Source organism: Embiotoca jacksoni, unplaced genomic scaffold (genome assembly GCF_022577435.1).
Source record: "Embiotoca jacksoni isolate LCO1_2020_lvr unplaced genomic scaffold, fEmbJac1.0.p SCAF_21, whole genome shotgun sequence".
Taxonomy (NCBI): domain Eukaryota; kingdom Metazoa; phylum Chordata; class Actinopteri; family Embiotocidae; genus Embiotoca; species Embiotoca jacksoni.
The window spans coordinates 2,874,856-2,890,006 of NW_027185352.1; the positions used below are offsets into that span (position 1 = coordinate 2,874,856).

General features: G+C 40.0%; 1 protein-coding gene across 1 annotated transcript in view; it reads left to right on the plus strand.

Annotated features, from left to right (window-relative positions):
- Positions 1-15,151, plus strand: part of arhgef39 (Rho guanine nucleotide exchange factor (GEF) 39) — a 64,405-nt gene that overhangs the window by 43,384 nt on the left and 5,870 nt on the right. Inside the window, exons 7-8 of the mRNA XM_069156404.1 lie at positions 2,492-2,721; positions 12,207-12,295. Of these exons, the coding sequence (XP_069012505.1) occupies positions 2,492-2,721; positions 12,207-12,295 (319 nt within the window). The remainder of the gene's footprint in view (positions 1-2,491; positions 2,722-12,206; positions 12,296-15,151) is intronic.

Sequence of the window (15,151 nt, forward strand, 5' to 3'; positions counted from 1 at the left end):
AAGGCCTTTCAAGTAACATATGTTATTTATCTTTTGGAAAAAAAAAAAAAGCCCCAGGTCTGTCAGTTGATTGACAACGAATTGAGGCACAGAAGGATCTGTTTTCATGACGCCATTTTTCCCTGCCATCATCTTTTATTCAAAATGTCCTGAGTTGAGTGGTGACGGGCCTTAAGTGGTTTTTGTAACATGTTAAAATGATTTCTTGCACTTCAGTAAATGTATCTTTGACAGGTTGCATGACGCTTGAACAGGACGTCATCTGTGTCATATATTTAATAGAACGATCACAACCACTGCTCCAATCTCCATGCAGCAGCTTAGAGTCATGGCGTGCTCTTGACTGTTTCTTTTTGAGACCCATGGCATTTTAAAAGCAATTTGACCCACACCTGGCCCCAACGCTTAATCTCAGTGGGCTTGTCTGTTGCTGAAAATGTCCTCTCTGAGCCCCAGAGGCAAAGCTCCGGCTGCTTGGGCTAGCTGCAATCACAGGCTACTGGCTGGGGCAATTACAAAAACACCCTGGACCCTGGCTGAATTTTCATCTTATCTATTCAAATGTCAGCCTCTTGCTTATTAGGTATCATCACACTGCTGCCAATCATGGTGAGAGAGATGAGCGCTTTCCTCAGCAGCCACACCCCAACATGCCTCCCTCCCGCTGAGTCTGTCTTAGAGTTTCTTTCGTCTCTTTTTCTCCCTTCAAATAGCTTTCATTTATCTTTTTTTTTTTTAATTCAGCGAGTTCTCTGCAGTTTGATGCTGAAAAGGTGAGAATTATTTCCACTTTTACATTGACATATTGATGTTGGTTAAACCTGCATTTTGTCAATGTGGCTTCAGGCTCAATAGCTTTTATCGAAACCGAATTCAGCACTGATTTGCAGCTTTCAATACTTGTTTGTACCTTAAAGCAAGACTGTGTAGCGTTTGCTGAGTAGCAGCAACAGTGACCTCTGCGGACATAAGTGGTAGTCACCCACAAATAGTATTTATATATGTAACTCCAGTTCTTTGAGTACATGTGTAGCCCCTCTGAGGGCAAAGCACAAACACAAAAACACAAACCAACAGACACTGATGTTGAGAATACATAGGATGCTAGCAGATGAAGAACAGCTACTCAACTAAATTGATCTAATAAAACTTGAATTTCCCTGACACAAAGACATCCAAACTTGAATGGCAAATTAGCTAACACAGCGAGACAGCATCCAATGCAGAAGATGGTGTCATGTGACACAGTAGAGCATTGTGTTATGCACGTTTTCTGGGAGATCGTAACTGATCGACCCAAGTCACATAGTGACGTTGCGGAGTGGGAATGAAGAGATGCCATTCTACCTATTACAAGTCAGTGGATTATCCAGATGATGTTAAAGCTGTTATTTTAAGGTAAAAGAGTTAAAGAATGTTGCTTAAAGTACGAGAACAAAAACACAAAATTATAAAGATTACTAATTGCCTTTTGTTGGCTGCATAGAAATATTGAGTGTAACGTATTTTGACTGTAGACAGCCTTTAGCTAAAACCTCAAAATGAGCTGAGCAGCAGACAGAAATACATATTGATTTAGTAGATTAGCTGTAGTCTACTGGCTGTTAGGTTTTTCCATTGCTTTTTTTCACAAATCAAGACCTTAAGTATATGGCCATTGTTGGTCTTGTTGAGTACAGATATAAAATGTGTTATCTGACTTTTTAATTGTAATCAGACTCAGGTACTTTCTTTTTGAGATGGTAATTTATTATTTGTTATTGATCTTTAAATGCCGTAATGAACTGATTATGAGACATCATACAGAGGACATGGATGTGTGAACTTAGTGTTTGAGTGAAAAGATTCTGTGAACTGAATAATTTATGTCAGTTACATGTCAACATTTTTCAGTTTTTTTAAAACTAACATTTGACAAAGACAAAGTAAATTCCAGGTAACAGAAGTGTTTGCACCTGCTCTGAATGGCCATACTTCAACAGTGGGATGTAAAAGTCTGCTGTCATAGAGCGGATTGTGATATGATGAATTGTGTGAATGGTGATAGCAGAGCAGCTTCAGTCTCTTATCAAACACAGAGTCACAGTGTTTCACTTGGTTGTTCACACAATAACTACAATTACTTTATATTTACTCTGTGTTCTCTTGTTTGTTTTTTTATTGTAAAATAAGTCAGGACAGCTTTAATGAATTTCAGAGCACTGACAAAATATGTAGCGGAAGTTAGATCTCTGTTGTTTAACTGAGTGGAAATAAAACGGGTGTCTTCATCCCCCAAACAAACTGCTGAAAAGGTTCCATTAGGAGCTCCACAAGGAACTGAATTTAAATGTGATGAACTGTTGTTAAACACCGTCCCTCGTCGGGTGGTTTGGGAACTTTAAATGTCCAATATACCAAAGTCTGTGTAAGATATCGTATGTTCTCCAGATGTAACCCAGGCTGAGCAGCCAAATGTCCGTTTGTGTTTGTTCTCCCCCTCCTTTCACAGGGAGGTGGTACATCCGGGAGGGCTGGCTCAAGACGGTTCCTCCAAAAGGTGCTGAGGCCAAACCCAAGATGTTCTTCTTGTTCTCTGACATGCTGCTTCAGGCCAAGCGCTGCAGCCCACTTCATCCCGCCAATGGAGACAAGTTTGCCGGCCAGCACGCCTTCCCCCTGCAGGACTGCACCCTGGAGAAGGTCTTTGGCCACACCAGGAGCCAGGGAGGCCTGCTCAGCGTGAGTGTCAGCCAGCTGGTCTAATAACTTCCGACCTGAGTATTGTTCATGTGACAAGCTTTTATCCAAAACATGGATGGGAACAGGGAGTTCCTTGGATATTGGGAGATATTGCATTCAATTGTTGTTGGCTCTATCGGAGAGAAAAACATCACAAACAAACCAAGTAGACAGAAAGTGAATAAAGGAGTTCTTTATAGCTGAAGCTAATATTGGGCTTCAGCAATGTGAGTTATAGAATTTAAGTGGATATCTTCCACAGTTATGGTGTTTGTTATAATGGCGTTCTGTATTTTATCAATCTGAATGCTTCTTCCTTGATAAGAGATACATCCTGGAAGTTCACGTGGGCTTGTTGCTGGGGAAAAACACCATCAATAACCCTACATACTACTGCCAGGATGAAGATACCCACCCGATTTGTCTTATTCACACTGTTAGAGCTTCAGATTGGTATCGGCTGAAATGAACGTGTTTTTGCACCGAACGAGAACCTCCTGTCTACTCAGTGTCGTCACTCTACGAATGGATCTCTTCACAACTCCAAAAAAAGGAGGAGTGATGTGCAACCAGTAGCTCTTTTGATCTACGTCGCCAATACAAGTACAGTATTAAAACATACTTTAGAAATTCCAACCTCTACAGGGTATAAGATTTAAGAACATAATCCCACTATTCCATAAATTTAGTTTTTCTCCGCAATAACGAGCATAATTAAAAAAAAAAAAAAAAAAATGAACACGCCTCAAAATCAGCTGCAGTAATATATGTTAATATATGGTTAACTAAAACTGAAACAGCTCACTTAAGTCTCCTATGATTCCTATTATGATCTTTATTTATTATATTGATTGCAAAGGATCTGTTATTTACCTGCATGTTTTATGTTTCAATTCTAACAATTTACATGGTAGTATATCGGGGTGGTGGTGCCATGGTTAGGTTTAGGGTTCCAACCTCGGCCAAGGCCTTTCTGTGTGGAGTTTCCATGTTTTCCCTGTGCCTGCGTGGGTTCTCTCCGGGTACTCCGGCTTCCTCCCACCCTCCAAAAACATGCATCTCAGGTTAATTGTTTTTCTAAATTGCCTGTAGATGTGAATGCGAGCGTGCCTTATTCTGGCTGTCTTTCTGTGTTGGCCCTGTGATAGACTGGCGGTCTGTCCAGGTTGTGCCTTCACCCACAGTGAGCTGCGATAGGCTCCAGCTCCCCCGTCATCCTGTTCAGGGTAAAGTGGGTTCAGATAATGAAATGAGGGATGGACAATTTACGTTAGCAGTGTACAGCTTTGCTAGTTATTCTAACACACCTTGCGAACTCGTTTATATTCAGGTCACCATACCAGAATTAAAAAGTTGGCTCAAATTGAATAAACATTTTTATTGAACTTTTAGTTTAATCGTACACTGTACATCACTTCTTTAAAAGCACAGGTGTCATTGTGGAACAGAAGTCGTCCTGCTATTTGTAAAGCTAAGACCATCTTCAGTAAGTGACACAGGATTTGTAGTTCCATGATCCAAAAATAAGGAAAAGTTTCACTAAAAAAGAAAATGTGTTTCTGGGGCAGCAGGTGGGGAGACATCTGTTCACTGATTTGAGTATACACATGAGTGAGTCTTTAGCAGAAGCATTATTTAATTTCCCACTTTTGATGTATGTAGCTTTGATTTGTCTCACTAAACTTACTTTGCCGGGGCAGTTGTGGTTGTAGGAATATGCAACACAAAGGTTTCCTGAATATTTTCAGCCTCACTAAATGAAATGTCATGTCGTTCAGTTTGTCAGAGGTCCCCTCACCTCTTCTTCTTTGTGATCACTTCAAATCCTTATTGAAGTACATAAGTTGGACTTCTAATGTCTCTCCTTTCAGTCCGATCTGTCTAGCAGGTCCAAGTACAGCTGCTGGCTGACAAATTATGTCTGAATGATGTAGCTGCTGTCATGAAACATTGAAAGGAACTAGTCGCGCATCATTGAGCGAGTAACAAAAGCGTTTATACAGCGAGTGTTTAGCGCCAGTGCTGCATGGTATCAATATTCATTTCAGCTGATAGACTCTCGCTCAAAGAGCTCTTTATGTTGTGCTGGGAATGCACTTCCCTGTAATTCCCAGTAGTTGCATAGAGGTTTCATTACTGTCCACTGTTTACTGTCCACTGCTCTCTTTTTAAAAATGTTTACAGCATATGCGTTTTAACATTAAAGCTTAATCAACACAGGACTAGAAGTATACGGTTCGGCTAATAAAATACAACTCGGGCAAATTAGACAGAAAACTAACCAGCTGCAACTCCATTACTGCTTTTCAGTTGAAGTAAAATCCTGTGATGTCAAACTGAGAAATGCAATACATTTAAAAAGCTGGATTTATGACATTGTATTTTTATGTTTGATATTTTTTATGGTTTGGTCAATAGAATTATTCAATAGATTATTCATATTATCGGTCAAGCTGTCTATTATTGAAGTAATTAGTTAAATTGTAAATTATTTTTGGGAAATAATGGACACAGCGTCCCCTGGACTATAGAGGAGAGGGACCACCCATCTTATCATCAGCTCACAGTTAAAAAGCCAGCATTCGTAATGATATGGGGGTGCATTAGTGCACATGATATGAGCAGCTTGCACATCTGGGAAGGAAACATGAATGCTGAATGATGTATTCAGGTTTTAGAGCAACATATTCTGCCATCCAGACAACGTCTCTTTCAGGGAAGACCTGAAGTGTTTGTCTTTTTTTTGGTTCTGCCTTAGTATTTTAACAAAAGCTACTTCGGATAATCAGTCAGTCAGCATTTCAACTGGCCTGGCTGCCTGTGCAGAGAGCAATTGTGCACACACACTTTGAATAAGGTTGTGGGTTTGCCAGATTGCGGTGACAGATGGGTAGAAATTGTTTGTAATGTGTGGTTTGTGTGTGTAGGTATTGTTTCACAGATATTCTGGCAACTTGTGTAATGTCAGACAAACGTACAAAACTTGTTGATCCGTAAATGACAAATATTCAAATAAAGTTTGAGGACTATGCAAATTACGGGAGTTTCCTGTGAGAAACAACAAATTGGGAGAGCTAGGAGATGTCCTTGAAATACAGGAGAAACACAAGAAAATTGGCACTGTTGACAGGTATGTAAGCTTTAGATGTTTAGTTTTTTCTGACCAATTGTTCAGTCTAAATTTGTTGAATTTACCAAAAAGAAAACAAAAGAGGAGCAAATAGTCACATTTGAGAAGATAAAACCAGACACCCAACTTTATACAATTGTGAAAATAATAATAAAAAAGAAAACCCATGACATTTTCTGTCTATTCACTAATAATTGATTAACTGCTTGTTTCAGCTCTAATTTTAAATTTATAATTCGGTAAGTTACAATTAGCTTTTATCATTGTTTTGGAAATGTGTAAAGTAAATGATGCATTGGTTTAAAGTTTTTAAATTAATGAATGAATAATGAAATTAACTGTTGCTAGATCTCAATGTTCTGGTGATTTTGTTTGTTTATTTGTTTTTCTTGAAATCCTGAAGGTCAACTCCATTCCCACAAAACTCTTTAACTCGTGAAACAAAAGTTTTTAAAATATAAATATTATCTAAACACAAGCAGTTATACTCATATACAGCCTGAATAAAATAAGAGCTACAACAAAATTGTATTTATTATTAATAAATGTTATTCAACGTTTACGATTAATAATTAAATGAGCTCAAGATGACGTCAGAAAATCTTTTTGCTTGTCAGACCATTAGTCCAGAGATAATACATTTTATCATAATTTGCATGCACTTTTGACTGATAAATGACTTAAACAATGAATTGATTATCAAAACTGTTGTTGACTGACATATCAATTATTAATCTTATCCTGAAGCCCTAAATATGCACAGACCAGAGAGTGAATTCAGGTGCTGATATTCCATGATCGTAGTATTTGTAAGTTTACAGGTATTGTCCTGACCAGGCCGATGTAACGTCACTGTTGAAGACAGAGTGAATAAATAGCATCCTTCAAGACACTAATGAAAAGGCAGTTGACGGGGAGATTAGACTTTGAGTTTTTTTTATTTGGAGTGTGTGTGTGCAGGTGCGTATGCGTGTGTTTGCATGTATGCACACGTTTTTATTACTTCCTTGGGACCTTTTCTGACTCTAATGAGGCGAAACATTAATGGATAGGTTATATTTAAGGATGTCCACAATGAATGTCCTAACAAGAATAGCTGTGCAAATTTGCGTGTGTGTGTGCGCGCGCGTGTGTGTCACGAGCTGAGGAGTGTTGTGATGGCTGCCTGCTGTAACAGAACCCCTCAGTTGCTGCATCAGATTAGGCTGCAGATCCATCTCTTCCGGGCCTCCAGTAAATACATCTTCCTCAAGCCTGTCGTTGCTCTCCGCGATCCTGCTGCGAGTTATCTAATGGCAGAAATGGCATTTCATTAGCCTCTTATCCCGCCGAGGCCCAAATGCATACTCAATAGCATTACACGTAATTTCTCATAAGGACACATTATTGATCCTGGGCTCCTACCTGAGCTCAAGGAAAAGGGCTGTCAGCACTCCAGGGCCCTCCTCATGCAGGGCCAAGAAGAATTAAAGCCAAATTAAATTTGACAGTTGTAAATGCCATGGCAATCTATATGCAAAGTTAAAAAAAAAAAAAAAAAAATCGGTTTTATTAAAATTTCCGCTGGTTGTTTTTTTTTCTCCTCGGTCACATGTTTGCAGAGTACTGGCTGTTATTTGTGGCTCACCCTCCATTTCTCTCTTCATCTCCTGTCCTCTCCTTTCCCTCCGATCGTCTCGACCTTCCTCATTCTCTCCTCTCTGTCTGCAGCCTTCCTCCTGCTAATATCCCCGAGCTACTTGAATATTTTCCCACATCCCTGACAGATTCTCTTTGATGTATAAATAATCAAGCTAAATTATGTGCAGCGATGAGGCTCCGTGCTCTGCCATTCTTATTATACAAAGTAATTTCTACCTAAGAGGGTCAGATTTCCTGACAAATCCCTAATTAACACATTGCAATAGAAGTGGAATCTATTTGTGCATAAATCAACCGCCGTCCCCCAAGTGGTGAGTGTCTAATATCATGCGCCACTCAATTTGGCCCCACTCACTGAACTCTGTTAATTAGATAATATTTTGGGTGATGGTACATTTGAAATCTTAATCTATTTATTGTATAATGAGAGACACTCCCCTCCCTCTGTGTAAAAACATCATTATGTTTGGTGATCTACATGCTCCTGTGTACCGGAATAAAGTTCTTTCTACCTGGAAATGATCGATATGTCACTGCTTCACAAGCTATTTTCCTGCGTAGAGGCAGCAGCCGCAGGTAAATGTGAAAGGTCATTTAATATGGTGAAGGCCTAATTTTGATCCTCTGTAATAGCTTTCCCGGTGTAATTATGCTGCTCTAAAAGCCCCTTTTGTTTGGGCTTGGACATCTCCCTTTGGTTTGTTTGACAAGAACGCTCAGTGGTTGGTTTGAGCAATGTGAATGAGAGCGTTGATAATTACTGTTGACCCAGAGGAAGAGGATCCTGTCACTGTAGGACAGAGAGGAATCCACAAGAGGTCTAAGAGCACATTTCTGTCCAGCAGCCTACAGAACAGAACACAATTTACCTGTCAATGTGACCCGATTGCAATAGATTCTGTTATTTTACTTGACTTATTTCCTCTGTTTTCTCGACCTTCAGATTTCAGTCGGTTTTAATCGTGATGAATGGCTTTAAAAAGCAGCAGTAGTTTTTTCTGTATGAGCTGATAGAAAGAAGATTTTCTTTTGTTTTAGTTTGGCCTGCCCTCTCCTGCTTTTATAGTGTTACTGCAGTTAGTTTATGCCCAGCTGTTAACAGATGGCCAGGCTCTGGAAATACAACAAAAAACTACAAAACTGCAGTTTTTATATTTCACGTGCGTCTCTGCAAACCTGCAAGGCTTTAATGCAACTTTAAAATCATGGAGCTGCCTCGAAAAATTCAAAGAGTTTGTGCGAGAGTACCATAACACCAGGATTTGGCCTGAAATAGTTTTTAGCGTCGAAGAAACTTCCGCAGCTACGAGAATTATCAAAAATTCAATGAATGGTGTAGTGTCAGTGAATTTCATAACTGCTTCTGAATAATAGACTTTGGTATCCCCACCCATTCTTCTGCCTGAGACAGCCACGGACACAAGGCATTGGGTTTTCAGGTTGTCCATCAGTCTGTATGTGTCATGAACAAGATATCTCAGGAAGGCCTTGATTCGATTTTGGGGCGGTAAAAGGTCAAGGTCACTGTGACCTTATGGCGTCCGAGTCTTGTGAATGCAATATCTCTGGAAGGCCACGGGAGAACTTCTTAAGATCTGACACGAACATGCACTCGGACCAAGTGACGACCCACCGTGACATCACCCAGTGGTTTGTGGCCGGAAGCATCTTTGGTCTTTTGATTTTTTTTTGGACTTTTTCAATTTAGGTGCACCTAAATTGGTCACCATACCTTTTGGCCCAACAGAAATACATTTTATGCGTTACCTTCTTTGCCAAGTCCTACACACATTGTTGAGTCATTAACACATTATATACCTGACTGTTGACTAAAACAACATCCTGCTTTATCCTCCACTACTGGTTGTCCATTCAAGTCACTACCATTAGAAAAATGTGTACACACAGAATCCAGGTGTCCTTGAGACAGATTCCACAGCGACACAGCAACACCAGGTGACTACTAGTTCCCTTTCCGGAATTAATGCTGGTACCAGCAGGTTTTGGGCTAATCCCGTGAGCCATTATTAGTGCATCAGATTTTTCTCTTAAAAGGCTGTAGCTGACAGATTATTAATAGGCTGGTGCTATTTGATGTATATAATTATGAATACTTTTAATTTCTGCTAACATATCAGCCCAATTCCTACTGGACCTCGAAGTAAAAACGTAAATGGGGAAGTTTTTTCTTTGGCAGTACTTTTACTGTGCAGTAGTTTGCCTGCAGCCCCGAAATCACCGCGTGATCCACCCCTGCTCTGATCGATCTGAAACTAAAACAGTGAATTTCTGAACGACAACTCTGATGATGCTCTGACCATTTCAGATTAAATTTGAGTACATTCATAAAAATCAATGTTAAAAGAATGTTGTTACAGTCTTAATTTGTTGATACCTTTAACAGCTCATTGCAAAAATAACAAGTGATGAAATTCAGAGAGTGGCCTCAGAGCTACAGAAACCACCTGTTTGCAGGGATTGTTTCTGAAGGTGCCACAAAACACTGGATCAAGGGTTCCACCAATTTTGTCTTTGCCATTTTCATTTGTAGTATTATTTTTTAAATTCTGTTGAATCAAACATCAAAAGCAAAGTCTGATATTTATTTGAAAACAATGACCAATGAAATTACTTTTGTCAATTCGAAATTAGGGTATGGGTGTGTGAGTGGGTGGGTGGGTGTGAAAGAGAACTCGGAGACAGGGATCTCTCCTCTGGATTGAGAATAATGAAAATGTATCATAGACAAATGTCTTAATCAGAAACAGAGCTGGTGGGATAAAATGTGCAGGAAGTTTTATGTTGCAATAACAAAAACTAAATATATTTCCTTAATTCCTGTAGTGCTGAGAGCAGAACAGATACCGTTGGTTCTTATCAGTACTACGGCTTTTAATAATTTAGCACCAGGGTCCGTTTAATACCGGGCTGCGGTACCCATTCCTACTCTCCGCGAGTGACTTCAGATGGACTTAAATGAACTAAAACGCCCCAGAACTCTGAATTGCGTGGTGTTTGACTCTCGTCAAATAATACAGTATTATTACTGTATAAGTACTGTATACTGTGTTCAGAAAATATGTTTTTAGTAGTTGGTAATATGCTAAATATCAGGTGCAACCAAAGGTCACTCTAGACAGATTTTACAAACCTTGTTGTGGCTTTACTGTAACAATCAATATGCTAATTATGACCAAATTTGCACACAAATAACTGATAACATTAAATGAAAAAGTGATGGCACTTTTATAACCAAAAGGTCAAAGGTCAACTTCATTGTGAAAACGTGATGTTCTGCCATTAGCAGCAACATCCATATTTGAATCGTTGTCTGGTCATGGCTACAACTTTGTGTTCTATCCCAGAGGTTCCCAAACCTTTCAGGCCATGTGTGCTCAACCAAATTTACTGAGTATCTCTTCCCACTGCAGATATCAACTCGTTTTCATACAATTCACTGATTTAAGCAAGCAGTAGCCTCCGAAAAGCTAAATGAAAACAACATAAGGCTACTGTGTCAAAATGAAAGAATAAAATGAATCACACTGAATGGGTAGATTGTACAAATTTTGAATTAAAAAAATTTCCCCTCGGGGATTAATAAAGTAACTACCTAACCTAACCTAACCTAACAAGTGTACAAACAGCAGTCAGGTAAAGACGACGTGCACTTAGATGAGCTTCCCTTCGACAGTTTCTAACAGTGTGGGCAGAAATTCTTCGATTGTGCAAACCAACGGTTGCATCAGCTGTTTGGATGGCTGGTCTGAAAACGCCAAGTTTGGCCATCCTGCGAAGGTGTGGTGGTTTGCGTTTGGGAGGCCAGATGAATGCACCAGCAAATTCTCAGAAAACAACATTGGAAGCAGCTTATGGTAGTGAAGTGAACATTCAACTCATTGGCAACAGCTCTGGTGCAGTCAGCATGCAAAGTGCACGCTGTCTAAAAAAGACATGACATCTGTGGCTCATTTTAGAACGGTCTTTTATTGTGAAAGGTCCAAGGAACACCAGTACAACGGCCACATTGGTTAAATCAGCATCTTGATGTGCCGCACCTGGCAGATGGATGGATTATTTTGGCAAACGTTAAGTGCTCATTAAAACACATCTCTAAACAAAATTTGAGGAAAATCAACCTATTTTGTGCATAAATCATTTACTTCAACTCTTAAAAAAATGCAAAAGGGTATGCAACACTATACGCAACCTTTATTTTGGCTCCCATTTTTCAAGATACTGAAGCTTTCCTAGTGGGTATACAGCATATATCCACACATCACACAGACTACACTGCTTTCAGCAAGGCTCTTGCGTAACACAGTTTGGGAATCACTGCTCTATCAGAATCTTAGTCTTAGTCTTAGTATTTTGAAGGATTCCTTCAAAATCTTGACATTGAATTAGCATAATGCTTCTGAGCACACACTGCAAGGTACTCTACCTTCTGCACTGCACTTGTATGTATTTGACTGGCAAACCTAGTCTGTACCTGGATGGAGAACATTAGCCTGAATGTTTTTGTTGAAGCGACAGCACGACTCGTTGGACAAACACGTTCATTTCTTTGAGGCAAATAAGGAACCAACATTTTTGCTCTGTGACTGTGTGTGTATATAGTATGACAGAGCCAGACGGCCATCGCAATGGCTCACACGAACCGTAACACCCAACAAACATCTGAACTACTCTCCTCTACCTCCTCTTCTTCCAGTTAACCTTCCCCAAAGCTAAACTCTTGCTGATGTCCAGCAACCAGGAGGATCTCAATGACTGGTACCAAAGCCTGAGTTCCACTATCAGGTATGTACCCGCTTTACGCACACACATACACACACACACGCACACACACACAAACGCACACGCACGCACACACACACACACACACCTGTGTTTGTGCATTTAAACTACAAGCACCCTCATAGAAGTAATGCATTCCCTGGGCCCAACCCTAATAAACTTCACCATCAGATCTATATGCATTAAGCTAAAGCAGGGGTCCAGGCAGGGTTCGAACATTATGTATATACAGTGGGTACGGAAAGTATTCAGATCCCTTTACATTTTTCACTCTTTGTCTCATTGCAGCCATTTGCTAAAATCAAAAAAGTTCATTTTATTTCTCATTAATGTACACTCAGCACCCCATCTTGACAGAAAAAAACAGAAATGTAGAAATTTGTGCAAATTTATTAAAAAAGAAAAACTGAAATATCACATGGTCATAAGTATTCAGACCCTTTGCTGTGACACTCATATTTAACTCACATGCTGTCCATTTCTTCTGATCCTCCTTGAGATGGTTCTACTCCTTCATTGGAGTCCAGCTGTGTTTAATTAAACTGATTGGACCTGATTAGGAAAGGCACACACCTGTCTATATAAGACCTTACAGCTCACAGTGCATGTCAGAGCAAATGAGAATCATGAGGTCGAAGGAACTGTCCAAGGAGCTCAGAGACAGAATTGTGGCAAGGCACAGATCTGGCCAAGGTTACAAAATAATTTCTGCAGCACTCAAGGTTCCTAAGAGCACAGTGGCCTCCATAATCCTTAAATGGAAGAAGTTTGGGACGACCAGAACTCTTCCTAGACCTGGCCGTCCAGCCGAACTGAGCAATCGTGGGAGAAGAGCCTTGGTGAGAGAGGTAAAGAAGAACCCAAAGATCACTGTGGCTGAGCTCCAGAGATGCAGTAGGGAGATGGGAGAAAGTTCCACAAAGTCAACTATCACTGCAGCCCTCCACCAGTCGGGGCTTTATGGCAGAGTGGCCCGACGGAAGCCTCTCCTCAGTGCAAGACATATGAAAGCCCGCATAGAGTTTGCCAAAAAACACATGAAGGGCTCCCAGACTATGAGAAATAAGATTCTCTGGTCTGATGAGACCAAGATTGAACTTTTTAGCGTTAATTCTAAGCGGTATGTGTGGAGAAAACCAGGCACTGCTCATCACCTGCCCAATACAATCCCAACAGTGAAACATGGTGGTGGCAGCATCATGCTATGGGGGTGTTTTTCAGCTGCAGGGACAGGACGACTGGTTGCAATTGAAGGAAAGATGAATGCGGCCAAGTACAGAGATATCCTGGAAGAAAACCTCTTCCAGAGTGCTCTGGACCTCAGACTGGGCCGAAGGTTCACCTTCCAACAAGACAATGACCCTAAGCACACAGCTAAAATAACAAAGGAGTGACTTCGGAACAACTCTGTGACCATTCTTGACTGGCCCAGCCAGAGCCCTGACCTAAACCCAATTGAGCATCTCTGGAGAGACCTGAAAATGGCTGTCCACCAACGTTCACCATCCAACCTGACGGAACTGGAGAGGATCTGCAAGGAAGAATGGCAGAGGATCCCCAAATCCAGGTGTGAAAAGCTTGTTGCATCATTCCCAAGAAGACTCATGGCTGTACTAGCTCAAAAGGGTGCTTCTACTCAATGCTGAGCAAAGGGTCTGAATACTTATGACCATGTGATATTTCAGTTTTTCTTTTTTAATAAATTTGCACAAATTTCTACATTTCTGTTTTTTTCTGTCAAGATGGGGTGCTGAGTGTACATTAATGAGAAATAAAATGAACTTTTTTGATTTTAGCAAATGGCTGCAATGAAACAAAGAGTGAAAAATTTAAAGGGGTCTGAATACTTTCCGTACCCACTGTAAATTTAATAACACAGTCACTTGGTAAATCTGTTTAAATTTGAATGCAGTCAAGTTCACAGACATCCCCCCCCCCCCCCCCCTTGTGACACAAAGCGATTCAGAGTTCAGCCAATAATGCTGTGTTCAGCAGTTGGGGACTCCTGAACCTTAACACCAAGTCCATCCATCCATCCTTTATCTAGACACGCTCTGTCCAAGTCATACAATTTATTGCTTTGATGTCATTACACACAGACTAGTCTTCAACTTAAGCAGCTCCGCCTGATGACAGTTTCACTTCTAAAACTAAACTTATCTTCAGTTCACCCTTGAATTCCATTTTTTACAACGTACGACAGAAGAACAAAGATGAGTCCAGGCATACTCTTTATATATATGTATATATATATAGTGTCAGTTCAGTATAGTCCATCAAATTGGATTATTGTCCATGTAAATGGCATAATTTAATTAATGCATTATTTTTTTTATTTTTTTTTTATAAATTTCCCCTAAATTCAGCCTGACATACAGCAACTGGAGTGAGAGTAAATCGCAGTGTGTGTGTGTGCGTGCGTGCGTGTGCGTGTGCGTGCATTTTTATGACTTCCTTGGGACCTTTTCATGAAGTTATATGTCAACCAGTGCAACAATGTGCCATTCATTGAAGTGTTTCTACTAGTTTTTGGAGATCAATAGAGTTCTAGGATACAGAGGATGCAGTTCATCACTGGTTTGTCCTTGAAAATACATTTGTGTGATTTTTAGATGAGAACTGACTAGTTTCTAAATACAAAACACCATTAATAAGTAAATGCATATTGTTTTACGAATACAAAATCAAACAATTACACAACATATATGTATTTTATGATGCTTCAGAAACAAAAACAGCATGTCTTACAAGTGCAAAAAAATATATCCTTCAAAGACTGTCTTGTGACTTTTTGCATAATCTCTCTGCCGTGGATGTGCTGAAGATATTCTTTAAGATGTCTTGAGTAATTTGTGTTTC